Source organism: Raphanus sativus, chromosome 5, assembly GCF_000801105.2.
Source record: "Raphanus sativus cultivar WK10039 chromosome 5, ASM80110v3, whole genome shotgun sequence".
Lineage (NCBI taxonomy): Eukaryota > Viridiplantae > Streptophyta > Magnoliopsida > Brassicales > Brassicaceae > Raphanus > Raphanus sativus.
The window spans coordinates 5,038,613-5,063,946 of record NC_079515.1 but is presented as its reverse complement, the minus strand read 5'-3'; the positions used below and the strand labels follow the sequence as shown (position 1 = coordinate 5,063,946).

The following is a 25,334-nucleotide window of genomic DNA, read 5'->3' as shown; positions in this document are numbered from 1 at the left end:
ATAGACTTGCAAGATAACAAAATTGATTACATAATCATATGATTTGCAACTAGAATTTATATTGAAGTGATTTTAATTAGTATCTTCACCATATATCATAACCAAACTTATACTGATTTTTACTAGAATTTTTAAAATACAAATATTAACTATAGATAAACACAAATATTTAATTTAAAAATAACACATTAACTATGTACATTAGTTACTTTTTAACAAAGAAAAAGATAAAATCTCTGATATCAGAGAGAGAATCCAAGACGATATATTAACCAAGGGAAGAGTTAATAAAAAAAAAAAAAAGACTTGACCTTTACAGAAAGCAAATTCGAGGAGTTACTTTTTTTTTTTTAATCTGTGAGTGAAAACAAAACAAGAAGGGTTTGAAATCCTCAAAACTATGCCATCATTGTCTGTCTCAAATCACAAAAGTAAACAAACACCTTTATTCAAATTCTTTTGCTTTTTATTACCATGGCTGATTGTTATCAACTGGAATCTATTCTTTTTTCAATTAGCACAAAGCGTTTTGCTTGGTCCCTGTACTTTTGTCTGCTCCCTCATCTGATCAACTCGTTATTTATGGTCTTTGGATTCTATCCAAGAGGGACGATACATACATAACTGTGGTTAACTAACTCTTTTGCTTTGCTGCCTTTTCTCTCAATAATCAGGACAGGTGAATGGGCACACAAAGTTTGTAACTTTACCAAAGACAAAAGAGATCTTGTTATTGAATTGGTTGATGATTTGGTGTTTTAAAGACCCAACATATGTTTTGATGAGGGTTTTGCTTTGTAAGATCCAGTGCCCTTCTTTCGTCTGCTTCTGCAAGCCTTCTCCTAACCTCTACGCATCTGGCTCTCTCAAATTGGAGGACACGCCTCCTCCTCAAGTCTCTTCGGTTGATGATGATGCTGATCAGTATATTGATGCACAAGTAGAGGAAGTTGTTGACCATAGGGAAGAAGAGTGTGCTACAGAGGGAGATTGTGGCTTAGAGGAGATAAAAGAAGGTCAAAGTAATGTAGAGATCCTGAAAAGTAGTTTCAAAAAAGAGGCTATAGATCCAGAAGATGGTGAGAGAAGGGAGAAGAAGAAGAAGAAGAAGAAGGTACAGTGGGTGGATTTGATGGGGAAAGAACTTGCTGAGATCCGTGAATTCGAGTCTAGGTTAGTCCAGTTTCTTTGGTTCTTTACTGTTATTGACAACTCCAAAGTTGTTACTTGCATTTTATCTGATTATTCATTTTATTTGCAGTGAAGAAGAAGAGATCAGATATGATGGCGACAGAAGCTGTGTTTGCGTTATTCTGTGATCAATCCTGTTTTTTTTTAGTTTTACTCGGAGATTAAAGCAATGGTGAAAGGTGAAGAAGCTGTTGGTCTTGTGGCTTTGGCTTTGGAATCCCCATATAAACATTGAGGTAGTATAGTAGTACATATATAGTAGTAGAATCTGCCACTGCCTTCTTGAACCAATCTACATTTTGCCAGCCTGATGTTATATTAAGTTTCCAGATATAACATATGGTAGCATTCTGTTTACAGTTTTAGCATTGTGAAAAGATTTGTTTTCTATTACATTTGTTTCTTTGACCAGTTAGTGAATGGCTCTCTCTCTTTCTGATTCAAGGAGCTTTAGATGTTGAATTATATTCTGGAGTTGTGCAGTTTCTCATTATTGCATATGGTTGTCTTGACCATCTATTTGCAGTTAGAGTTGCTTGTGATAATCTAATGACTTGGTGTTCTAATGAACACATTATTCTCTGGTTTAAAAGTGTGATTACAACACTGACAATTTATTGAAAATGATTCCACATAATATAGTTATTCTCTGGTTTATAAGCCATTAGATTATTACATAATTTGTTTGCAAGCTATAGAGTAATCCTTGCTTATTTTGGAATGATCATCTCTCTCATGTTTAAGAGCGAGTCCGGCTGGTCTTATCTCAGTAACCACCCTGAAACAAGACAAAAAAAAAAACCCAAAAGAGATTCAGTGATGAAGAAACATGAGTTTTTGATGTTTATTGTCTAAGCTCCCAATGTAAGAGTAGTATCTGGACTAACCAGAGATGTTCATTGGGTTGCCAGCTTCCGGCACCTTGATCTCAGACATCAAGAACGTCTTTGCAGCAGAGGCCGCATGTTCCAATGAACGTTTCAGAACCTTGCAGAAAAATTCACTCATGATTCAAAAAGATCTTGTTATGAGTTAAGAGTTTTTCTTTTGATGTGTTTACCTTCTCGCTCACAACGCTTCCATCCACGCCAGCATTACTCAGTCCCTTTTTAATGATGTCTGCTCCAACCTTTAGTCAAAGAGAATAGTTTAAAAAATGCAGTCAAGAGATAAGCTCCCAAAGGTCTTGCTTGCTGACCTTCTCTTCCTCGTTTTCAAGAGTATACTTGATGGGATCAACCTTGGCCGCAAGAGCAAGGAGAGTGCAACCACCACCAACAACAATACTTTCCTCAACTGCACCCTGGAGAAACCAAATGACATCCTAAGATTTAAAACAATTTATGAGAGTAGTCAGAATAAAAAAAAAACTCCTCTGGTTTAAGAAACTCACCTTTGTACCGTTAAGGACTGCTTCAAACCTTAACTTCTTTTCTCTGCGCTCTGTCTCAGTTTGTCCTCCAACCTTAAGAGGTAAGCAGAGTTTTCTAGTTAGGATCACTAAACATATTCTTCTATTGTGTATCAATACTATATTTTACCTGAATTACAGCAACTCCACCAGAAAGCTTAGCAAGTCTCTCGTTCAATGTTTTCTTCTCATAATCTTGCTCTGCTTGCTGCACATAACCATATACTTATTAGAATAATAATGAAATGTAGACTACTTCTGAAGTTTGACACACTAATATATACCTCAATAAGACTCTTAATCTCTGCAACACGCTTGTTCACTCCTTCATGTGTGGTTCCATCACCCACAATGGTCGTCATCTCCTTAGTGATTACAACTTTATAAGCATTACCCAAAACCTCTTTTCCAGCTTTGTCGATAGAAAGACCATCTTCCTCTCTTATCACAGTTGCTAGTAGTAGTAGTAACACAACAAGTTTTTTTTTTAAAAAAAGTGTAATGATGATTCCTAAATAGGATCAGAGGTCACATTGATTGTTTACCTCCAGTTAGAATGGCAATATCGTCAAGGTACTGGCTCTTGAGCTCTCCAGAACCACCAGGAGCCTTAACTGCTGCGACCTTCCATATCTCTCTAACCTTGTTAACAACAAGAGTATCTAAAGCTTCTTGTTCAAAGTCTTCTGCGATTATGATGATCGGGTCACCACCTCTGATTGCATCCTCCAGAACACCTTCGAGATCCTTTGCATTGGTAACCTTATGGTCAACAAGAAGCAACTGCAAGAAGTATTGTTAGTCTACGTGCCATCACAATATCTTTTCTTGTAAGTTCATATCTAATTAAACACACACACTTACCTTGCAATGATCGTACTCCACACACATTCTGTGAGTCTCATGGTCCGTAATGAAGTATGGGGACATGTAACCAGGTTCAAACTGCATTCCTTCCACTACGTAAAACTTATTCTCACCGCTTTTACCCTCGTCAATGACCACTACACTGTTCCTACCAACTTTGCTCATTGCTTCAGCAATCATACTTCCAGCCTCAGGGTCGTTGCCCGCGTTAGACATTAGGTTTAGCTCGTGAACCAAAGCCTTTTCTGTCTTCTCAATGCCTTTAGTGATCAGTGCAGGGTTTGCACCAGCAGCCACCACCTGAAAAATACAAAATATAACATTATTAAACTGAGTTTACATGAGAGAAAGCTGAGAGAAGAATGTAACAATTACCTTGACACACTCATCAATAAAACCTTGTGCAAGAACAACACCGTGACCAGCTAAGTCACTGGTCTTTGCAGCTGCTTGCCTAGCAAGCTTTCCACCAATGTTCTGGACTGGCTCCTCCTAATTAACCAGAAGAAACCCTCAAGCTTAGAAAATCCAATTTGAAATGAAATGAATTAATTATAAAATACCAAACAGACAAATAACTTTATACCTCCGAAGTAACATTAACACCATGTGATCTATACTTTCTCTCAAAAGCATCCATACTCGCACTGCAAATTCAATAGTCAGACAAAAACACTCGTGAACGATAGAGACAAAACAAAACATAGTTTGAAAACATGCATGCATGAAGGCAAACATTGAGCTCTCAACAGATGAAAGAAGGACGACACTCACCGGTGGGAGGGAGACTTTATTATTCTATCTTTGACGAAATGAAGATGACACTTACTACCATGACTTTCTCGTTCTTATAAAGGCGCGCAATGATTGCTTTGTTTTTGTTTTTTTGCGAACAAAAAAAAGACAAAAGTCTAAATACTTAGCAAATCGTTGAACGGTTGGATGTACTATTCGTTACAGTTGGATGCATTATTATTGTTTGGTTCGGACATTAATTAGAAGAAGCACCCTCGCGAACGTCAGCTGGTAATCGGTTCCCGGGCCATATTCCGGTCCGGCCTTGTCTGATTAGGGTCCGAAGAAGAATAAGAGGCCCATATTGGTTAGGCTTCAATTAGGCCCATCAACGTCGGACTAAGGTAAATGTTTTATTGTTCCACTTTTTCTCTAGAAAAGGACATTAATTTACAGTAAGGTTTGTATTGCACATATAAAACTTTCAAGAAACATTTAATTACATATAGTATTTTGATAATTACATGGAAGATTTATGAAAGAACATGACTTTTGACTTTTACCCAATAATATTACTCTATATCCAATGTATTTTCAAGTGGTTCTAAGGCAAATATAGTATTTTGATAATTATATGGAAGATTTATGAAAGAATGTGACTTTTGACTTTTACCCAATTTCTAATATTACTCATATCCAATGTATATTCAAGTGGGTTTAAGGCAAATATATTATAGATTTGAACATACTATAGATTTATATCTATTTTAAAAAGATTACCAGAGTGTGAAATTTGGTGGTAATTACCAAAAAACAGAAGGTCAAGGTCCAGTCTATATAAACAAAAGAGGAAATATCTTAAAGTGGAAGGAATAAAAAAAATATATAAATAAAAAAAAAAGATAATCAGTGGGGGATCTATTTGAATCAGTGGAAGACAGAGAAACAAAACCCTTTTTTTCCTCTTCCCCGAAGAAAAACCCTTCCCTTCCCTTCCCTTCCCTTCCCCTTCTCTCCTTTTGCCTTGTGGCGGCTGCGGCCAACTTTACCCTTTACCTTACCCCTCTCTCAGTCTCTTAAACCCTAGATTCGATCTCCTGATTCTGTTTAGGGTTTCTATCCATCTATCCATCCCTTTTGGTCGCATCCCCCTTATCCGAGAAGGATCTCTCTATCAAACCTTTTTGTTGTCCGAATCAATCATGGCTACCGTTGCTTCACCTGCTGATCGTATCCTTTGTCCACGTGTCTCGATCTGTGTTTTCTGATTTCTCTCTCTTTTTTTTTTAACGTTATTGGATCTCTCGATTCGAGCTTCGTTCAGTGATTCGATTCTCGTTTTCAGATTTGTTTGATATTACGCTGATTTAGGTTTGCTTAGTATCACTGTCGCCTATCGTGGGAGTAAATTGATGTAAACGAATGATTGATTTTGAAAAAAGTTGTTAGGGCTAAAGATGCTTCCTTTTTTCACTGTTCTAATGGTTTGATTTATGAGTTAAGTCGAAGGTCTTTTGTTTCCTTTGACTCAGTTTGTTTGTAGAATCTGCTGATATGTTGCAGAAGCTTTCTTTGGACTCACAAGCCAAACCTTCCGAGATTCCTGAGCCTAACAAGAAGGTATGGAGCAGTCTTTATTTCTCTTCTGTGTGTTTCATTTAGTTTTCTCTAACAAGCGTCTTCTTTTCTGCAGACTGCTGTTTACCAGTATGGAGGTGTGGATTTGAATGGTCAAGTCCCTACCTACGACCGTTCTTTGACACCATTGCTTCCCAGTGACGCCGTTGACCCTTCTGTTTGCTATGTTCCCAATGCTTACCCGCACTATTATTATGGAGGTTTTAGCTTCTTCCTCTACTCCTTAGTTGACATTACTTCACGAGTTTGTCACTGATGTTTTTAACAAGTTCCTCGTTTTTTATTAACTTTCAGGATATGGGACTGGCGACTGGAGTGAGTACACTGGTTACCAGACTCCTGAGGGCGTTGACATGAACTCTGTAAGTAGTAGTTCCATTGTGTCTTTTTCATTTTTTTTCTTCGCATCTGCTCTGCTTAACGGCTTCTGATGGCTTTTACCAGGGAGTTTATGGAGAGAATGGCTCTGTTGTGTATCCTCAGAGTTATGGCTATGCAGCATATCCTTACTCACCAGCAACAAGCCCTGGTCCCCAGGTTGGCGGTGATGGGCAGTTGTATGGTGCTCAGCAGTACCAGTATCCTGCCTTTTTCCCCACTGGACCTTTTGCTACCCCTACCACCCAGGGGGATCTCTCTGCAAACAAGGCTGGCGGTGTGAAGACGCTACCTGCGGAAAGCAAGGGTGTTGCATCTGGTGCTGGTATGGCCAAAGGAAGCAACGGAACAACAGCTCCAGGGAAACCAAATAACCAGAACACTGCAAGCAATTTGTATGGAAATGGTGCTCCGGGAGGAGGTTTTGCTGGTGGTTATCAGGATCCTAGATATGGTTATGATGGGTTTTATGCTCCTGTGCCATGTTACGATGGCTCCAAGTATTCAGATGTGCAGAGATCTGGCAGTGGAGTTGCATCCTCCTATTCGAAGTCAACCACTGTACCATCATCGAGGAATCAAAATTACCGCTCAAATTCCCATTACACGGTATAATAATTTTCTATATTTCTTTCGTATTGACTTAAGCTATGGTTTGTTTTATTGGCCCTTAATCAATGTTCTCTTTCGCTCCAGCCTGCATCAATGACAGGCTACGGTACAGCTCAGGGATACTACAGCAAGATGTATCAGAACAAGGTGTATGGTAACTATGGAAGCTCAGGGAGATCTGGTATGGGTTATGGTTCTTCTGGGTATGATTCAAGATCGAATGGAAGGGGATGGGTGAGCACAACGGAAAACAAATACAGAAACTGGGGAAGGGGTAACAGTTACTACTATGGAAATGAGAACAACAACATGGATGGTTTGAATGAACTTAACAGGGGACCTAGAGCGAAGGGCACAAAGAACCAGAAAGGAAATTCAGAAGATAGCTTAGAGGTTAAGGAGCAGACTGGCGAATCAAATGTAGCTGTGGCTGTGGAGACGGAGAACACATGCATTGTTCCTGACAGAGAGCAGTACAACAAAGAAGATTTCCCAGTGGATTATGAGAATGCTATGTTCTTTGTCATCAAGTCTTACAGTGAAGATGATGTGCACAAGAGCATCAAATATAATGTTTGGGCTAGTACACCAAATGGAAACAAGAAACTTGCTGCAGCATATCAGGAAGCTCAGCAGAAACCTGGCGGCTGTCCTATCTTTCTCTTTTTCTCGGTATGTTTTTTCTATAATCCTGAAATCGATCATGCAGTGCTTTTTGTACTTCGTTTGATGATATGGATCTAATTCATCTTGTGTTTGCCTTCCAGGTCAATGCTAGTGGACAATTTGTTGGGCTTGCTGAAATGACAGGACCAGTTGATTTCAACACAAATGTGGAGTACTGGCAACAAGACAAGTGGACTGGCTCTTTCCCTCTCAAGTGGCATATCGTGAAGGACGTTCCAAACAGCTTGCTGAAACACATTACCCTTGAGAACAATGAGAACAAGCCTGTTACCAACAGCAGAGACACACAAGAGGTAACAGACCTTTGACGCTTTCACATCTTTTAAGTTGTGTCCTCTATTTTGTTTTCGTGTGTTGAAGTTTCTTTTGTGGGGTCGTGTTATAGGTAAAGATGGAGCAAGGTTTGAAGATTGTGAAAGTTTTCAAGGAGCATTCTAGCAAGACTTGCATTTTGGATGACTTTTCCTTCTATGAGGTTAGGCAAAAGACTATCTTGGAGAAGAAGGCAAAGCAGCAGCAAACCCAGAAACAGGTAAGAACATGATAACAGTTTCAAAAAACTTTAGAAGTCATACTGTACAACTCGATTGTTTCCTCTTAACATCTTAATGAACTTCAATTTAACAGGTAAGTGAGGAGAAAACTGCAACAGATGAGAAAAAGGAAACCGCAACTGCTGATTCAGCTAATAATAAGGAATCTCCTACCGCTGCTCAAACTGCCAGTGATGTCAAGGCTGATGAGAATGGGTCTGTTGCTAAACCAGTCGGTGTGGTGGCAAATGGTTGCTAGAATAGGCGATGTAGCTCACGGCTGGAGAGCATAAAAACGTAACATGAGAGAAGAAGATATGAACATTCCCGTTTACAGTTTCTCTTGAGAACCAAGTGCCGTGAGCTTTGAAGCATGGAAGGAAGACCCTTAATACCTGAGACCGAGATTCTGTTTCTATGCCCTTTAGAAGTTAAATGTCCCTGTTTTATTGTTTCTTCAATCTTTTCGTTGTTCTCTTTTTTTACCTTGTCTTTACAGTTTTCAGTTTCTCTTTTTTTTTTTCATGTTCTGTTGATCCTCCTGCCTTGTAAAATGCTTATAGGACCTACTACTAAATTGTGGGAAAAGTAAGAGAAAGATGATATAATAGCAGGGTGGGAGTTGTTTCATTTCTGTTGGATTGATAGGCATATTTTTGTTTAATTTCCCCCTTTTTCTGTTTTCCTGTTTCTTGTTTGGGTTCAGATAGGACTCTATTTGAGTTCTGTTTAGCATCTGGGGTTTGTCTTCGTAGTTTCTTGCACCTTTTACTGTCCAAAGTTACTTGTGAACCATTACTAGTCTCAATATAAGATGTGCACCCTAAGAAGATTTATGATGTAGATCTTTCGGGTTGAAAACAAGTTCACCTTTGTACCTCATTTCGTTTATCTCACTCAGAAACAATATTCAAGTTACCTTAATTTAACTAGTGTTCCTGTCATGGTATAACAAATAAAAATATATTAAGTGCATGCCATCTTGTCTGATAGAAAAACTAGCTAACGTGCATGCCAACTGTTTAAATAACCAGCGAGAATGTAGGACTGTTAGGAAGAGATTAGTCAAAAGAATCGTTCTCACCAAGTTGGTGATACGTATAAGTCAATGCATATAGTAGCTTTTGTTTTGTTCCTGTTCCCTATATTTGAATGGGTAGAGAATTACAATGTTAATAATCATTTTGAGTAAAGAATAACATTGTAGTACCACTCAGTACACAATTTTAATAGGCAGTTAAGTATCAAACTAGAGAAAGTCCATTTCGTTTTATTTAAAAAGCATCACATCGCACACAATGAAACAACAACTCATCTGCAAGATCGATAGAGATCATCACAAATCGAATTAGTGATGAGGACCTTTATCACGTATAGAAGCACTGCCTTTAGAGCGGATCTTCATTCCTTTGCTGATATGTATATTTCCAACCCCTTTTCCTGTTTATTTAGTTTGATAAACCATGAATCAATTACTAATGAAATGCATTTCTTGAATTAAGGTTTCTTTACTGTTCAGAAAATGAATTTATTGACAATTTAAAAGTATATCTATCAACGATTGCATCATACATATATACAACAATAGAACTACATGTTTCCAGTTTAGTTACATATATATACAAACACGCATCCACACACACACATATATATATTAGTCTCAAAATAACCATAGAATAAACAAAGATGAGTGATGGAAACTCACTAGAGTGCAAGATGAGTAAGCTACGTTGACCAAAGTTGGGGTCAAATAGTGCAATGGACAAGAGGAACATTGAACCAATTAATAAACCCAACTTCCATTTCATCCTCTTTCTTTTTTGCTGATAGCTTAACGACGCTGACGAACACTTAATTGTGGTCCTATTTATATAGGATATAGAGATGAGAAACCCTTAATACGGATGCGTTGTTAAATTATTACAAATGTACCACGAACGATGCGTGTATAACGTTAATTGTGAAATGGAACCTTAGCCGCTCAATGCCATTGTCGTTCTGTGACCCGATCATCTCAGTGTCTTGTTTCTCACCCTTAATTTCTTGTGTTTACATTTCTTTTGTTGTTGTAGTTGTTTTATTTCTCTCCTTGTTTTTTGTTGTTGTTGTAATTTCCGTTGAAAAAAATATACAAAAACGTGGAAAATTAGTGGATTTTGACTTTTTGTTTTAATGAAATGCATCACTTTTTACATTTATACTCCCTCTGTATTAATATAAGTGGTGTTTTATGATTTTTATTTTGTTTCAGAATAAGTGAAGTTCACACTAATCTAGATAAATTTAATTGTCATTTGAAATCTCTAGCCAATTACAAAATAGTGTATCTTTTTTTAACTGGTTGAACTAGTATTATTTAATGTTATTTTTATACAACCAAAACAAATCACATAAAATTTTGTGGTTTCTTAATTTTTGTAAAAAAACCTTAAAAGTAAAGTCTCTTTGATGCGCTACGAAGGTCAAGCAGGAAAAAGGGAAGCCCTTTCTATTGTTCAGCTTCCTATGAAGCTAGGCTGGCACTTAGGAAGATTGGACGAAGGTGGAGGGGGCACATCTGGTGGTATCGTATATAAGAGAGAGCTTCTTTTAACTCACTTATAATGATACAGAGGGAATATAACGTTTTTCTTTATAAATTTAGTGGATTAAGTAAAAAGTTGGATAAATATGTTGAAAATGGATTTTTCTGCTCTTAAAAAAAAACTTTTATAATTTTTATCTAAAGAGTGAAAATTTCTACTACATGATAGCAGAATATCACTATTATAAATATAATATTTTCACAAATAATGTTCAATAGTTTTAGAAAAAAATACGAAAAAGGGTGAGAGAAATGTTATGCAAAAGCACACTGCACATATATACACCCAGGACCGGGTTTTGGAGACTAGAAACATTTTTTAAAAAACATTAATATTTTTTTTATATATTTTAGGGGTGTATGCATTTGTTAGAAATATCCAAAAATTGATGAAAAAAAAGAAATATCCAAAAAAATTGGGGGCAAAGATTAATGGTTCACTTGCGCCTAGATCCGGTCATGATACACCACTGCCATTGTGAACTGGACTGGACTCGTCCTTGACTCTTAGGTTTTGGTGAATGTGAAAATGTTTCTAAGATAGTTTTTTTGTCCGCAAAATGTTTGTTCTAGAAAAACACCAATAAGAAATTATCTTCCCACACAAAAAGCAACAAGACCAAGGGTTTCTGCCGTCTCGACGGATGAGAAATTTGACATTATGATCCTTCTTTAGCAACCATTTATTTAACTTGCTTTGGTCAAGATTTATTAATCAAAATGGCATGTCTCATCGATCCCCTTTAAAGATTAATTTCTTGATGATTAAAGGTTTATAAACCTTTAGCCTAAAAGTTGTATTTGTACCTCATTTCATTGACCTCACTCAGAATCTAGTTGTTATAATCGTCATCATCGTTGATGTCGACAACCTTAATTTAACTACTTCTCATCAAGTTTGTGCTACATATTTCTCAAAAAAAAAAGTTTGTGCTACATATAAAAGTCAATGCATGTAAATGTAAAGAGCGCATTTCGACTTTTATTTATTTACTATACTATCCTTATATTTGCATGACTTGAAATTACAATGTTAACCATCGATTTGGGTAACATTTATTAAAAAAAAAACACACACACACATTGCGACACCAAATTACCTGAAGATTGTAGTCAATGCATCCGGTCAGGTACTTCTTGGTTCAACACTAAATAGATTAAGATTGTAATCTGGTTAAGTGTAATCTAGATTGTACCGGTTCTCTCTCTTGGTTTAGATAGATACTCGGTTTGTATATCGATTAGGTGTTAACCGGGCTGGTTATCAGCTGTTACGGTTTAGTACTTAATGCAAGAGGTTGAGCTGATTAAGTTGTTAGATCAGTTGCAACGTCTTTGCACATTATCGAGAGAGAGATCGGAGAAGTTGTATTGACGGAGACTCGGCTTGTGAGTCCTCCGTTGTATCTAGTGAGTTGCCGGTTCAATCCCGGCTCCGGTGAGGTATAGCGGCCGCATCTAGTTAACGGTGCGGTGCGGTGAACACCGGGTCAACATCTCTGTGTGTTGGTTCTTGATGCGAAGAAGATCTGAAGGAAAGCTAAGGAGTTTCAACAAAGTGGTATCAGAGCAGAGGTTTAGGATCTCGATCGAGAAGCCTCGAAGCTCAAGATCAATCACTTCCAAGCTAGTGGTTGATTCTTCAATCGAAGGAAAGAACGGCGTCTATCGATTTCTCAATCGATTCGAGTACAGGCGTAACGGCGAATCTTGTGATGGCGTCTCACAAGATGAAGATGGCAATTCAGATCACGATGTTCGACGGTACTGGCGACTTCGGGATTTGGAAGAAGAGGATGATGGCGAATCTCAACGTTCAAGGTTTGAAGGACGTTCTGTCCCCCCCATCTCAGGCATTGATAATCGCAAAGACAGACGATGAAAACGATGAAGCAAAGAAGAAGCGCGAGCTTGAAGAAACAGCAAGATCTGAAAGAGATGAAAAGGCGCTCAACATCATCTTCATGAGTGTTGGAGATCATGTGCTCAGGAAGCTCGACAAGTGCACGACTGCGCTTGAAGCATGGGAACTTCTTGACAAGCTCTACATGGCAAAGACACTACCCAACCGAGTCCACGCACAGCTCAAAGTCTACTCTTTCCGTATGCAAGATTCAAGAACAATAGACCAGAATGTAGATGATTTCTTGAAGCTGGTCACGGACCTGAACAACCTCAACATAGAGATCCCCGAGGAAGTGCAAGCGATTCTACTACTCAACGCATTGCCAAACAGGTATGACTCTCTGAAAGAAACTTTAAAGTACAGTAGAGAGGCCATTAGTGTGGATGAAATTACTAGCGCTGCTAAGTCTAAGGAACTGGATTATAAGGAAACATCCACTGCTAAGTTGAATGGGGAAGGTAACTATGCTAGGGGTAGGTCCGAGTCTAGATCAGATAGTAGGAATCGTGGTAATGGCTCTGCTGCAGGTAAGAACAACAACTACAACAGGGCAAGATCTAAGAGTAAGGACGGCAAACGTCTATGCTGGATCTGCGGGAAGGAAGGACACTTCAAGAAGCAGTGTTACAAGTGGCTCGAGAGGAATAAAGATCAGAAATCGGGACCAGACAGAGGGGAAGCGTCAATGGCTAAAGATGATGCAAGAGACTTGGTTGGACTTCTGGTTGCAGAGGTTAATGCGGCAGAAACAGATCAAGATGAGTGGATAATGGACACTGGTTGCTCATTCCACATGACTCCAAGGAGAGAAGCTTTTATTACCTTGGAGGAAACCAGTAATGGAAGGGTCAGAATGGCTAACAGCTCTGTCTCAGAAGTCAGAGGCATCGGAAGCATCAGGTTCAGGAATCAGGACGGTACAACGTTTCTCCTCCACGACGTCAGATACATGCCAGATATCTCCAGAAACCTTATCTCCATGGGAACATTAGAGGAGAAGGGGTGTGCATTCAAAGCTGAAAACGGTGTACTCAAGGTGATCAAAGGCTGTACTGTTTTCATGAAGGGAACACGAAGACAGTCTCTGTATATTTTACAGGGCAAAGCTATAGTCTCGAGCTCACAAGATGGTGAGACAAGCTCAGCAACGGACGGTAACACCACCAGTGACGACACTCAGCTTTGGCATAGTCGTCTTGGCCACCTTGGTCAAAAAGGCATGGAGATACTGACGAAGAAGGGAAGTTTTGGTAAAAGCAAAATCAGTGATCTGAAGTTTTGTGAAGCCTGTGTCATTGGCAAGACTCACAGAGTCAGCTTCGCTCAAGCCAAGCATGTTACCAAAGCAAAGCTGGACTATGTTCACTCAGACATTTGGGGATCACCAAATGTGCCTCCAAGCCTCAGCAGGAAGCACTACATTATCTCATTTACAGACGACTTCTCTAGGAAAGTGTGGCTGTACTTCCTGCAACATAAAGATGAAGCATTCCCTAGCTTTGTTGCATGGAAGACCATGGTTGAGAATCAAAGTGAGAGAAGAGTGAAGAGGTTGAGAACAGACAATGGCCTGGAGTTCTGCAACCGTCAATTTGATTCTTTCTGTAAGGATCAAGGAATTGTGCGACACAAGACCTGCACGTACACTCCCCAGCAAAACGGCGTGGCAGAAAGATTGAACCGAACAATAATGAACAAAGTTCGAAGCATGCTTGCTGAGAGTGGAATGGAGTTGAAGTTTTGGGCAGAGGCAGCAGCTACTGCAGCATATCTCATTAATCGGTCTCCATCTTCTGCATTAAACTTCGAAGTACCTGAAGAGAGATGGACATCTCATATGCCGGATTTGAGCAATCTGAAGAAGTTTGGTTGCTTAGCATATGTTCACTCTTCTGAAGGGAAACTTCTACCAAGAGCTAAGAAAGGCGTTTTCACTGGTTACCCTGAAGGAGTAAAAGGATATAAAGTCTGGTTGCTGGATGAACAGAAGGTAGTAATCAGCAGAAACGTAGTGTTCAGGGAAGACCAGGTCTACAGAGACGTCAAAGCCAAAGCTACAGACGGTGACTCAGCTGGTATAACACCAAGACTGGTGGATCTTCAACTTCAGAAGGACTCAGAGACGCCAGATGATGACCAGATTGCAGTAGAAACTATCAGTGTAGAGGAAGCCAATGATGAAGTAGATGCGGAGGAATCAGAACAAGATCTTGGAGATTACCAACTGGCCAGAGACAGGACTAGGAGGAGCATAAATCCTCCACCAAGATTGAAAGACTACGTGTGTGATGAAACTGATGGAGAAGACCCGTTTGCAGGTTTCGTGTGTCTTCTATCAGAGGATGCTGCACCAGAACCTGGATCATGGCAAGAAGCAATGGCTGATCCAGACAGTGACAAATGGTTAGAAGCGGCTCAAGAAGAGATGACATCGTTGGAAGGAAATGACACTTGGGATTTGATTGAGAGACCCAAGAACCAGAAGGCAATTGGGTGTCGTTGGCTGTTCAAACGGAAGGCTGGCATTGCTGGGGTTGAACCACCAAGGTACAAGGGAAGACTTGTGGCAAAGGGCTACTCCCAGAAGGAAGGGATTGATTACCAGGAGATCTTTGCTCCGGTAGTCAAGCATGTCTCCATTCGATACATGTTGTCTGCAGTAGTTCACTTTGATATGGAACTGCAGCAGATGGACGTGAAGACAGCATTTCTGCACGGCAACCTGGAGGAGTTTATTATCATGGAGCAGCCAGAGGGGTTCGTGGATAAACGATATCCTGACAGAGTCTGCAAGCTCAAGAGATCACTCTATGGGTTAAAACAGAGTCCCCGACAGTGGAATAAGAGATTTGATGACTTTGTGAGATCAAAAGGCTATGCAAGAAGCGAGTATGATTCTTGTGTGTACTTCAGAGAGAACAAGAAGGGGGATATCATCTACATGTTGTTGTATGTGGATGATATCTTGATAGCGTCCACAGACAAGAATGAAGTACAGAGGTTAAAGTCAGTGTTGAGCTCTGAGTTTGATATGAAAGATCTGGGTGAAGCTAAGAAGATCTTGGGAATGGAAATCACAAGGAACAGGGAGAAAGGGGAGCTATTTGTTTCACAAGGTGAATACCTTTGGAGAGTTCTAGGCAAGTATCAGATGGATCAGTCTAAGCCTGTAGTTACTCCGTTGGGTGTTCATTTTGAGCTCAAATCAGCTACTGACAAGGAATGGGCAGCTCAGGAGGAGAATATGAAGAAGGTTCCTTACCAGAATGCAGTTGGGAGTATCATGTACTCCATGGTTGGGACTCGTCCTGATTTGGCTTATGTGATTGGAGTCATTAGCCGATTCATGTCCAAACCTTTAAAGGAGCATTGGCAAGCAGTGAAGTGGGCTCTCAGATACATCAGAGGTACAGTGGATACAAGGTTGTGCTTTAAGAAGAAAGGTGACTTTGTGGTTCGTGGATATTGCGACTCGGATTATGGAGGTGATTTAGATCACAGGAAGTCTACAACTGGTATGGTCTTTACCGCAGGAGGAAACCCGGTCAGCTGGAGATCATCACTTCAGAAAGTGGTAGCACTCTCAACCACAGAAGCAGAGTACATTGCTCTGTCAGAAGCAGTTAAGGAAGGTGTGTGGTTGAAAAGATTTGCTGAAGAGCTTGGCTTTCCTCAGGATTCGGTAGAAGTCTTTTGTGACTCTCAAAGTGCAATAGCACTGTCGAAGAATGCCGTATTCCATGAGAGAACGAAACACGTTGCTACAAAGTATCATTTCATTAGAGACTTGATCAAAGTGGGAGAAGTTCAAGTCCTCAAGATTGCAACGGCTAATAATCCAGCAGATATCTTCACGAAGGTTCTTCCAGTGTTTAAGTTAAAAGAAGCACTGAGGTTCCTTCGAATCTCAGAAGATTGAAGATGACTACAAGGAATCCGGTAAAGGATTCCAGGAGGAGCTCGGTGAAGAGCTCAAGGAGGAGCTTGGTAGAAAGCTTGCAAGTTCGTCTCGGTTAAGAGCACAGAAGGGATTCAGTTCAAGGTTCAGGTTTTGCATCGAGTTTTGATGTGTTACTCACGGCATTGTCTAAGGAGGAGATTTGAAGATTGTAGTCAATGCATCCGGTCAGGTACTTCTTGGTTCAACACTAAATAGATTAAGATTGTAATCTGGTTAAGTGTAATCTAGATTGTACCGGTTCTCTCTCTTGGTTTAGATAGATACTCGGTTTGTATATCGATTAGGTGTTAACCGGGCTGGTTATCAGCTGTTACGGTTTAGTACTTAATGCAAGAGGTTGAGCTGATTAAGTTGTTAGATCAGTTGCAACGTCTTTGCACATTATCGAGAGAGAGATCGGAGAAGTTGTATTGACGGAGACTCGGCTTGTGAGTCCTCCGTTGTATCTAGTGAGTTGCCGGTTCAATCCCGGCTCCGGTGAGGTATAGCGGCCGCATCTAGTTAACGGTGCGGTGCGGTGAACACCGGGTCAACATCTCTGTGTGTTGGTTCTTGATGCGAAGAAGATCTGAAGGAAAGCTAAGGAGTTTCAACATTACCAATCAATACACAATTTTAACCATCAAACAAAAGAAGTTACATTTCATTTATTCAAAGAGAATCGGATCACAACACACATAGTGAAACAGCAACGCACCAGATCGTCACAATGGGATGGGATATTTAGGGTAGATCGATAAGATTATTACAACTCGTAAAATTAGGGATGACGACCAGGTCCGTGGTATCCGCTACCACCACGTATAGAAGTACTGCCTCCAAAGCGAATTTTCCTTCCTTTGTTTATGTGTGTCTTTCCAATCCCTTTATAATTTGATAAACCAAAAAAACAATAAAATGAATTACTATTATAATTTCACGTAACATATGTAAATCCACAAATACGTCTGACGTTTGCAAATATAAAGTGATGGAAACTTACTAGCGTGCGAGATGAGTAGATTACTCTGGCCAAAGCTGGGGTTAATTAGTGCAATAGACAAGAGAAGCATCATACCAATTAACAAACCCAGCTTCATCTCTCGATAAGCTTAACGACTTTTAAGAACACATAATAGGGGTCCGATTTATATTACATTGAAGAGAAAACTTTAATGTGGAGGCGGCGTTTAACTATTATAAATGAACACATGATGCTTATAAAATGGAGTATATAACCAATGTTAGCTGTACAAGAAACATTTGTAATTTTGACTTTTTGTACAACGAATGATGCTTCTTCTTGGATCCTCCCACCATTTCATAAAAAATATTACTATCACACTTTTCATCCATATTAAAAATAATTGAAAATAGGATTAATGGTTCACTTGCGCCTAGATCCGGTCCTGAATCTGATAAACTAGAGGTCAATGAAAGTAATATGTATTTTTTTATAAATTAGTTAAAAAAGGATTAATGGTTCACTTGCGCCAAGATTAGTTAAAAAGGATTTTTTATCAATCTTATGACCAACCATTTATCAATAAGATTTTTTAACTAATTTATAAAAAAAGTACATATTACGTTAACGTTATACAAAAAGAGATGGTTAACATTTTGACCTTTTTTGTTGTAAAGATGGAGTAGAAGACTTGACGCTTCTAAGATACTAACGTTAAATTCTACAAGAAAATCTAGTCAAGAGTCCAACTCTAATGATATGATGGAAGTTTTAATAATTCGAGATTGTTTAATTCAATGATGTCAAATTAGACAGAGTGTCATGTTCGATATAATTTGGACTACATACAAAAAGCATATAAACCTAGCGACACGTGCTAAGCTAAACTAAGCTGAGCGAAATCATCGGCTTCTCAAAAGAATAACCATGTGGCCGGACCTCGCAATGGAGCTAAACGAATAACATCTACGGGCGACGTCCCTTCCATAATGTTTCCGACAAACAAGCCGTATTTGAAAGCCGGCAACGCATTGCTTTCCCCAGTAACATCTGGTTCCTCTCAGTATTCTGATAAAACAACGAACTGTTACTTTTTTGAAGTCATGAGTTGCATACGGGAGTCCAAAACCAACAGATCCTGAGAGGAAACTAGTCAGACATACTTAAAGCATCAGCTTTGATACCAGCAGTTATACCTCGTCCATTCACTTCTTCCTGGTATAGCCATCTTTTTTTTAAACCACGAACCTTTTTTTCTTGCGGAACCAGCAGATGGTACAGTTATCTTTGTTCTAGACTTGGTTCTGGATCCCTATATCTAGACAGTCATTCCTCTCAAGCCTTCCTCCTCTCACACTCAAACGCCCAGCCTAGTAGATCTTCTAGTTGCAATCAGTCTTCTGTTCTTTTATCTAGAGAGCTCCAGCAACCTCACTGAGACTAAAAACATTTCTACAATACTTGAGTGTTTATTTTTCCAACTCATCAATACTTGTGAGCTAGGTCTTCAAAACTCGCCATTTTTTCCATACAGATTTTATCACCATGTCCATGATGTGTTATGAGAGTCTAATCTCTTTCTTTCCATTTATTTTTTGTGTAAAAGATTCATCAGAAATCCTTCTTTTAGAGACAAGATGTCTGTTAATTCCAAAATTGCAGGATTTTCAGGCATACATGAAGTGAATATGGAGCTGTGATCACAGAGGCCATTGTCTGCAAATACTTCCATTAGTTGGCCAGAAAATAGAGACATGAACCTCTTCCTTACACTGTTACTCAGTTTGGTCAAAGTCAAACTACCTCCAATGCCTTGAGGTTCCACTCTTCGAGATAGCCCAAGCAATAACTAGTAACAAGTCACTAATAGGTTACTAGCCAACCAATAACGAGGCAAGGTTCATTGCTGTTGTCTGTCTATACTGTATGTCTATAGATATTCGATGGGTATTATATTCTATCATCATCACTTTATATATTTCATCTATGATCTTGAAAGTCCCCAACTCTGTTTAGAATCTTGGATGATAAAAACAAGACTATGATGCTGCATGAGTTTGTACTTTTAAACGTGTGAATAGATCTTGGAGGAGAAAAACAACAGAAAATTTGTCTCCATTTGAGTATTTACAAATGTTCTATTAGAATCTTAAACAGTAATACAAAAGTAAGAAGAATCTGGCAACTTCGAGAGCCCTTTGTTCAAGGACAAAATTCTCAGCAAGTTAAGCAGCTCCAAGGTGCTAAAAGAACCACAACGAACAAACCTGCGACTCTGATAAAAGATAAACATAACAATTAGATCCATCCAAGTAGATGTTGGAAACATCAACCATTACTTACTATTGTTGGATCTTCCTGAACTCCGTGAGGACCGGGTATATATTCTCAAAGGCTTTATAGGTCTCCTCTCTCATCTAGTAGTGAATGGAGCTCAGGATTTTTTTTATCAGAGGAGCTAGCGAGAGACAAATCATGCATTTCTCGGGGGACAATAATAAAATAAAATAAACCTAAAGAGAGAGTGAGATATTTACCTTGGCTCCAGTGATGACTATCTTGCCAGACACAAAAATTAGTAGGACAATCTTAGGCACTTTCATCCTGTAGATCAGCCCCGGAAACAACTCAGGCTCGTACTGGAAACATCAATATGAGAGAGATACAACAATCAGCTTGATTATTAAGTTCAAAACAATGAGAAGGAAGGTTGCAAAAGGTGTTCAGATCACACTTACACTAGAGAAAGCGGCGTGAGAGTATGCAAGACCTTCAAGTCTGATAGGGAACTTGACATCACAAGAACCTACTATATTCTGAATCTTGAAATCCTGCAGGACAATGTAACCATATCAATATATCTACTATCTAGTAAAGAAAAAAATAATGTCAATAAATCTAGGTACCTTGAACTTTGCAGGAAACCCAAGCTTTTGGACAATCCGAGCATACTAAACAATCAAAACATCTCCTTATTAGTAGTATACACCATTGAGTATCCTATAAGGAATTGAACAAAACAGAAGGGGAACTACCTTTCTTGCAGCCATCTTTGAAAAGTATTCACTCTTGGCTCCAGTACAGACCTACATCAGAGAATAGACGCCAGATTCACAAGTGAATACCAAAGCAAATCTTAAATGAAATTTGAATGTTATAAAGACATTAGGAAAGAAAATAGCCATCAAGATATGACTAACCATTTTACCAGAGGCAAAAATTAATGCAGTGGTCTTGGGCTCTCTAATCCGCATGATCACAGCAGCAAAACGCTGAAACATGGGTTATATAGCCAATTAGCTTTTGCAAGTACCATATAATAATATCTCTCAAAGTCATAATTAATCAGTAACACCACCACTTCTTCAAAACCTTGGGATTGTATTCAGCATTACGAGCTTGGAGAGCTATGGCTTTGAGATCTAGTTTGCAGTCCAAGTTCACCGTTGAGACAATGTTTCTGCAGAAAACAAAACGTCAGTCCACCGATGAGATAATAGTCATATCAAAACATTTTAAAAAAAAATCATAAGAGACTCACTGTAGGGTGGGAACGATCCCAGAAGGATGCTCGACTAGGTCCACTGGATTACTCCCTTCCAATCCTTGATCTGTCATTTGCCTAAAAAATTACACAAATAAAAAAAAACAAGATGTATACATCAAACTAAAATCAAGACTCAGACAAGATAATACACCCCACTATTAGATGGTCCAAGCTGACCAGAAACAAAGTCGATCATCCTAAAATCCAGTTTGGTTTATTCAATAACCGGTATAAACCGGATTTTCGATTCATCTTCAAAGCAACGACATATTTTTTTTTATCTAACTATGAAAATAATATGATTCAAATAGAACAGGTTTATCACAGAAGAGGTTACAAAACAATCATTTCCGACCAATTTAACCCAGGGAAATGGTAAAGACCTTTTAGAGATTCGGACACGAAATCTAGGGTTTCGTGCAGATGAGATTTTGCAGAGATGGTGAGGCTTTTATATACAGATCTGAGAGGATTGGGGGAGGGAAAAAGATTTGTAAAATGGGTTGTTGTTTATATATAAAGGAAGGAAGGGAGAGTGATTTGGCTCTCTTTTCGTTTCTCTCTTATGTATGTATGAACGAGGGAGGGGAAGTCTTTTAGATCTGTGAGGAAAGAGGCTATCGGTTGCGTTTTGGGATTGGTTAGCTCGTGGATATTTATAGGGTATATATATTTGCCTAATCTACCCCTGGTCGTCTTGTAATAATAAGGGTACTTCGGGAAATTCACAGAAGAATTCTATAACAACGGCCCTCGCGCTTTTATTTACGCGAACGTCCACTGTTATTATGCCACGTCAGTACTCGAAGATAGGCGTTAACAGACGGTGATTTTTGGTTTAATTCGGCTTTTGTAAAATAGATTCCACTAAACCAACACAAAACCGGGTTTTTATAACACTTCAAAGGAGTGTTTTGCAAACAACATTACAAGTTTCTTGTTAACAAAGATCAAGTTCACCGCTGTTGTTTCTCCATAAAGGATGATAAAGATCTCGAAAACTCGGACGCAAACGAAGCTGATGATGACGCCTCCTTCTCCAAGCTCTCCTCGTCTCTATCCCTCCAGAACTTGAGGATAACGAGATTCTCCTCCTCTGTCGACCTCTGAACCATGATCCTCCACGCGTAGCCTCTCTTCCTCATCATCAGACAAATCTCCGACGGGTAGTTCGAAGTCAACGTCACCAAGTAGAACCAACCCTTCTCCGAAAGCAACCGATCAACCACAGGCAACATCCTATCGATAACACTCCTCCCGTTCTCCCCTCCTGCCCAAGCAGAGGCTATACCTTCCATACCGACCTCGTACTCAGGCGTGGGAACGTAAGGAGGGTTCACCACGATCACGTCCACGGACCCGGCGAGTCTCGTCTCGAGACAGGAAGCTATGTCTGTGCAGATAACGTCGGCTTCGACTCCGTGTGCTTCCAGAGTTTCGGTCGTCACGCGTGCGGCGAGAGGGTTTGTGTCGGTGGCTAGGTAGTGGACGTTGTTGTTGGGGAGTTTTGGTTTGAGGAGGAGGATGAGTGAGGTGATGACGTATCCGCTTCCGCATCCGATCTCCATACAGAGGTTTGGGTTGTGGTTTAGAAGGTTGGTTTGGTCGGCGAGTAGTGCGTCGACTAGAGCGAATGAATCATCGCATGGTTCGTAGACCTCGCGATGCGAGCTTACGCGCATGATGTCAGCGATTTCTGGTGGTGGCTTCTCAGACATGGAAGCCTACAATAAATAACATTGAGAATGTGTGTTCAATGTGTCACAAAAATAAACAAGATTTTTACACAGAGATTCTCTAAGCGAAATCATTAGAAACATGTATACAATCAATCTGTGAGAATAACGATGGGCTCTTCCTAAAAAGAAAGGTAGACTTCTCTCGCAGTGCTAGTAAGACGTGAGATCTTTGATACATAGTAAGACAGAGAGTTACCTACTGAAGAATCAAGATTGTCTTTGGTAGTCTTTAAAAGCTTCAATTTGGTCAACTTGTTAAGAGCAGTAGAGAAAATCTACAGACGATAGATCTCCACGAATAAGGAGGCTACGGCGACGGCGAGTGAGGCATACCAAAGAAAATTGAAAACCTGCCTTTCACTCTCAATAATTACACTTTAGCCCCAAAATAACATTATTCAAACATTCCAACGGGGCCGTAGCTTATACTTTGGTCGAACGCCCTTAAGTTGATGGTTGATAAATAGCAATAACAGTGGGCCGAAGGCCCATAATTGAACTTGTTTAAGATAAAACTTTTACAGTTGTGTTCTTGCATCATGTCAATCAGTTGACTAAGGTTCAAATGGTTATAAAGATATCGAGTTATCTACACTCTTTCACATTTTTCTTATAATTTTACATGGTAGTTCAAAAGAGCTTTAAGGTTTCCAAATTACCGCGTGAAGAGCTTTGAAGCAATCGTTACATAGAGTAGGACAAGATCAAGTCTTGTGCTCAAATAAATCAACTAAATGCATAAGTTAGCTATTTTATATTCCATTTTAATGCTCTGGTTTCTATAGTAATGAACTAATCGGATCAGAAAACTTGAAACAATCAGAACGAAATTGAAAAAAATAAAAGTCGAACAAAAAAAGACTTAGAAATTCAAATCCACTTTCAACAAAACCTGAGAGAAAACTATGTACTGCAGCAGCCAGATAACATTCAACATTACCATGTATAACAGTAAAACTAATCACAAACACTTCCACCAAACCTGACTGACCCCCTCACCTTCTAACCCCTTAATCATTAACCGACGGGTTGTTCGAACCCGAGTCCACCGATGTTCCATTGTTCTCCATAGAAACATTACTCGACGTCTCCGCATCAGTCTTCGTCTCACCATCATCATCCCCCGCGGGAAGCAGATACCTACACACAGGGCACGAGCTATGAAGCTCAAGCCACGGCAGCAAACACTCGCTGTGAAACTTATGCTTACAAGGCATCTCTTTCGCCTCCACACCAATCTCAAAATCATCCAAACACACACTACACTGCACCACCAAACCCTCCTCTCCCACCACTTTAACCGTCTCCAACGACTCAACAGCCTCCTTCGTCGCGGGAGGCGTCCCGTACCTGTTGTTGGGATCGTTCTCAGCCAGACGCTGAAGCAGCGTCTCGAACCCGGGTCCGATGAAATAATCACCCAAAGATCCAGACGGGACAGAGCTCGCGTCCACACCGGAGTCTTGAATCCTGATCCTCTGGTTAAAGGAGTTGATCAAAACAACGAGCTCGCTGTCCTGATTATTATTATTATTATTATTATTACTATCCTCGCCGTTGTTCTCGGATTCAACCGATAACCCGGCCCGGATCCCTTGGAGAAGATCGAGTATCGCAGCCGAGTGTCTCCTCCTCCTCCTCATGATCTCTTCCAGGTGCCGTTCCAAATCAAACTCTCCATCATTGTTCTCACCATCATCGTCGCCGCCACCATCATCATCATCACTATCATCTTCGAGATTAGATTGTGAAGCTCTCTGATTCTGATCATGATCGTTCATCATCCCGAGCAAGATCGGAGCCCAGAGAGACTCAGCAGCCTGGTGAGGATGATCATCGTCGGTGACGGCCTGATCTGGAGTTTCGTCCATTTCTTCCACGAATCCGCCTTGGCACAAGTTGCAGTTGATTATCTCGCCTTCGATGACTGGATTCACGGATCGAGAGCACATGTGACACCAATAACTAATCGCGGTTGCATCATCCATAGCAGCTGATCCTATCTGGCTCATTCATAAGTCAAATTAAACACGCTTAGATTTAACGATAGAACCCTAGAATCAGAGATTTGACCAAACCAGCCAGATTTTTATTTTATTATCATCAGCCGAAAGTCAATCAATTGGAAGAAAAAACAGGAAAGTAATCTCGAGATCGTTTCATTAACACTAAATCTCCGAAGACATGTATAAAATGGAGATTTCAAACGAGAACAATCGAATAACAGAGGATACGAAAAACGAAACTGAAAATTAAGAGGAAGGGGAATAGGGTTTATTTAACTTACCTATTCAAAACCAGAATCACGCGTCGTCGTATGAATATTCAAAGGGACAGAGACTAGAGGATAATAAGCACGAGGGAACCCAAAGAACAAAACAATTTCTCAGCTTCGAAATTTCTGGGTAATGTGTCTGAAACGGCTGAAGATCCACGCAGACTATTAACCCCTTTTCATAAATTACTTCAAATCTAAAATAATCGGATTTTATTAAGACGTGGATAAGTTTTAGATTTTAGGTCAATGTGCGCACGACATCTTCTCATTTATTTACTAGGCCCAATTATCTAAAATAGTTTTTTACATGGGCTAGTGGTTCAC

General features: G+C 39.7%; 6 protein-coding genes and 1 long non-coding RNA gene across 9 annotated transcripts; 2 read left to right on the top strand and 5 right to left on the bottom strand.

Moving 5' to 3' along the window:
• Window positions 1–383: 383 nt before the first annotated feature.
• LOC108859620 (uncharacterized) lies at window positions 384–1,622 on the top strand. The gene is made up of 3 exons (XM_057010197.1): window positions 384–431; window positions 675–1,173; window positions 1,262–1,622. The coding sequence occupies exons 1-3, from the start codon at window positions 401–403 to the stop codon at window positions 1,317–1,319; spliced, it is 588 nt and encodes a 195-aa protein (XP_056866177.1). The 5' UTR covers window positions 384–400; the 3' UTR covers window positions 1,320–1,622.
• A 130-nt stretch (window positions 1,623–1,752) lies between these two features.
• LOC108858023 (chaperonin 60 subunit beta 2, chloroplastic) lies at window positions 1,753–4,272 on the bottom strand. The gene is made up of 12 exons (XM_018632016.2): window positions 4,244–4,272; window positions 4,056–4,116; window positions 3,845–3,961; window positions 3,467–3,769; window positions 3,148–3,385; window positions 2,887–3,056; window positions 2,733–2,810; window positions 2,585–2,656; window positions 2,390–2,494; window positions 2,252–2,320; window positions 2,079–2,178; window positions 1,753–1,969 (listed from the first exon to the last, which is right to left on the bottom strand). Exons 2-12 carry the CDS (start codon window positions 4,107–4,109, stop codon window positions 1,953–1,955), a joined length of 1,323 nt encoding a protein of 440 aa, XP_018487518.1. The 5' UTR covers window positions 4,110–4,116; window positions 4,244–4,272; the 3' UTR covers window positions 1,753–1,952.
• Window positions 4,273–5,177: 905 nt separating this feature from the next.
• LOC108862559 (YTH domain-containing protein ECT2) lies at window positions 5,178–8,682 on the top strand. The gene is made up of 9 exons (XM_018636721.2): window positions 5,178–5,434; window positions 5,748–5,824; window positions 5,898–6,042; window positions 6,137–6,204; window positions 6,287–6,829; window positions 6,917–7,504; window positions 7,600–7,812; window positions 7,905–8,051; window positions 8,147–8,682. Exons 1-9 carry the CDS (start codon window positions 5,407–5,409, stop codon window positions 8,309–8,311), a joined length of 1,974 nt encoding a protein of 657 aa, XP_018492223.1. The 5' UTR covers window positions 5,178–5,406; the 3' UTR covers window positions 8,312–8,682.
• Window positions 8,683–11,612: 2,930 nt separating this feature from the next.
• On the bottom strand, window positions 11,613–17,671 carry LOC108860938 (uncharacterized). The gene is made up of 3 exons (XR_001950772.2): window positions 17,486–17,671; window positions 17,103–17,367; window positions 11,613–11,736 (listed from the first exon to the last, which is right to left on the bottom strand). It is a non-coding gene; the product is annotated as an uncharacterized LOC108860938 (long non-coding RNA).
• Window positions 17,672–19,536: 1,865 nt separating this feature from the next.
• On the bottom strand, window positions 19,537–21,634 carry LOC108857075 (TATA-box-binding protein 1). 2 transcript variants are annotated; one of them, XR_001950300.2, is made up of 10 exons: window positions 21,377–21,634; window positions 20,988–21,068; window positions 20,819–20,906; window positions 20,647–20,718; window positions 20,482–20,532; window positions 20,353–20,397; window positions 20,185–20,277; window positions 19,984–20,085; window positions 19,790–19,904; window positions 19,537–19,721 (listed from the first exon to the last, which is right to left on the bottom strand). XR_001950300.2 is itself a non-coding variant. In XM_018631001.2 (10 exons), coding segments are annotated over exons 2-10 (603 nt in total). In that variant the 5' UTR covers window positions 21,065–21,068; window positions 21,377–21,634; the 3' UTR covers window positions 19,537–19,720. The 2 variants fall into 2 exon arrangements, 1 of the variants encoding a protein (XP_018486503.1); XM_018631001.2 differs by having other exon boundaries at window positions 19,790–19,863.
• A 207-nt stretch (window positions 21,635–21,841) lies between these two features.
• LOC108863547 (uncharacterized) lies at window positions 21,842–23,157 on the bottom strand. 2 transcript variants are annotated; one of them, XM_018638009.2, is made up of 2 exons: window positions 22,933–23,157; window positions 21,842–22,717 (listed from the first exon to the last, which is right to left on the bottom strand). In XM_018638009.2, exon 2 carries the CDS (start codon window positions 22,709–22,711, stop codon window positions 21,950–21,952), a length of 762 nt encoding a protein of 253 aa, XP_018493511.1. In that variant the 5' UTR covers window positions 22,712–22,717; window positions 22,933–23,157; the 3' UTR covers window positions 21,842–21,949. The 2 variants fall into 2 exon arrangements, with proteins under 2 accessions (XP_018493511.1, XP_018493510.1); XM_018638008.2 differs by having other exon boundaries at window positions 22,929–23,154.
• A 382-nt stretch (window positions 23,158–23,539) lies between these two features.
• On the bottom strand, window positions 23,540–25,228 carry LOC108863546 (E3 ubiquitin-protein ligase SIRP1). The gene is made up of 2 exons (XM_018638007.2): window positions 25,020–25,228; window positions 23,540–24,735 (listed from the first exon to the last, which is right to left on the bottom strand). The coding sequence occupies exon 2, from the start codon at window positions 24,718–24,720 to the stop codon at window positions 23,743–23,745; it is 978 nt and encodes a 325-aa protein (XP_018493509.1). The 5' UTR covers window positions 24,721–24,735; window positions 25,020–25,228; the 3' UTR covers window positions 23,540–23,742.
• Between the last annotated feature and the right edge of the window lie 106 nt (window positions 25,229–25,334).

Coding starts and splice junctions, on each gene's coding strand:
- LOC108862559 (XM_018636721.2), top strand. CDS start 5,407: ATGGCTACCGTTGCTTCACCTGCTGATC. Junction 5,825..5,897: donor TTCCTGAGCCTAACAAGAAG/GTATGGAGCAGT, acceptor TCTTTTCTGCAG/ACTGCTGTTTACCAGTATGG. Junction 8,052..8,146: donor AGCAGCAAACCCAGAAACAG/GTAAGAACATGA, acceptor TCAATTTAACAG/GTAAGTGAGGAGAAAACTGC.
- LOC108859620 (XM_057010197.1), top strand. CDS start 401: ATGCCATCATTGTCTGTCTCAAATCACAAAA. Junction 432..674: donor GTCTGTCTCAAATCACAAAA/GTAAACAAACAC, acceptor CTCAATAATCAG/GACAGGTGAATGGGCACACA. Junction 1,174..1,261: donor ATCCGTGAATTCGAGTCTAG/GTTAGTCCAGTT, acceptor TTTTATTTGCAG/TGAAGAAGAAGAGATCAGAT.
- LOC108863546 (XM_018638007.2), bottom strand. CDS start 24,720: ATGGATGATGCAACCGCGATTAGTTATTGGTGTCACATGTGCTCTCGA.
- LOC108858023 (XM_018632016.2), bottom strand. CDS start 4,109: ATGGATGCTTTTGAGAGAAAGTATAGATCACATGGTGTTAATGTTACT. Junction 3,770..3,844: donor TTATTGATGAGTGTGTCAAG/GTAATTGTTACA, acceptor TGTATTTTTCAG/GTGGTGGCTGCTGGTGCAAA. Junction 2,179..2,251: donor GAAGCGTTGTGAGCGAGAAG/GTAAACACATCA, acceptor TTTTTCTGCAAG/GTTCTGAAACGTTCATTGGA.
- LOC108857075 (XM_018631001.2), bottom strand. CDS start 21,064: ATGACAGATCAAGGATTGGAAGGGAGTAATCCAGTGGACCTAGTCGAG. Junction 20,719..20,818: donor ATGCTGAATACAATCCCAAG/GTTTTGAAGAAG, acceptor CCCATGTTTCAG/CGTTTTGCTGCTGTGATCAT. Junction 20,398..20,481: donor CAAAGATGGCTGCAAGAAAG/GTAGTTCCCCTT, acceptor TTGATTGTTTAG/TATGCTCGGATTGTCCAAAA.
- LOC108863547 (XM_018638009.2), bottom strand. CDS start 22,711: ATGTCTGAGAAGCCACCACCAGAAATCGCTGACATCATGCGCGTAAGC.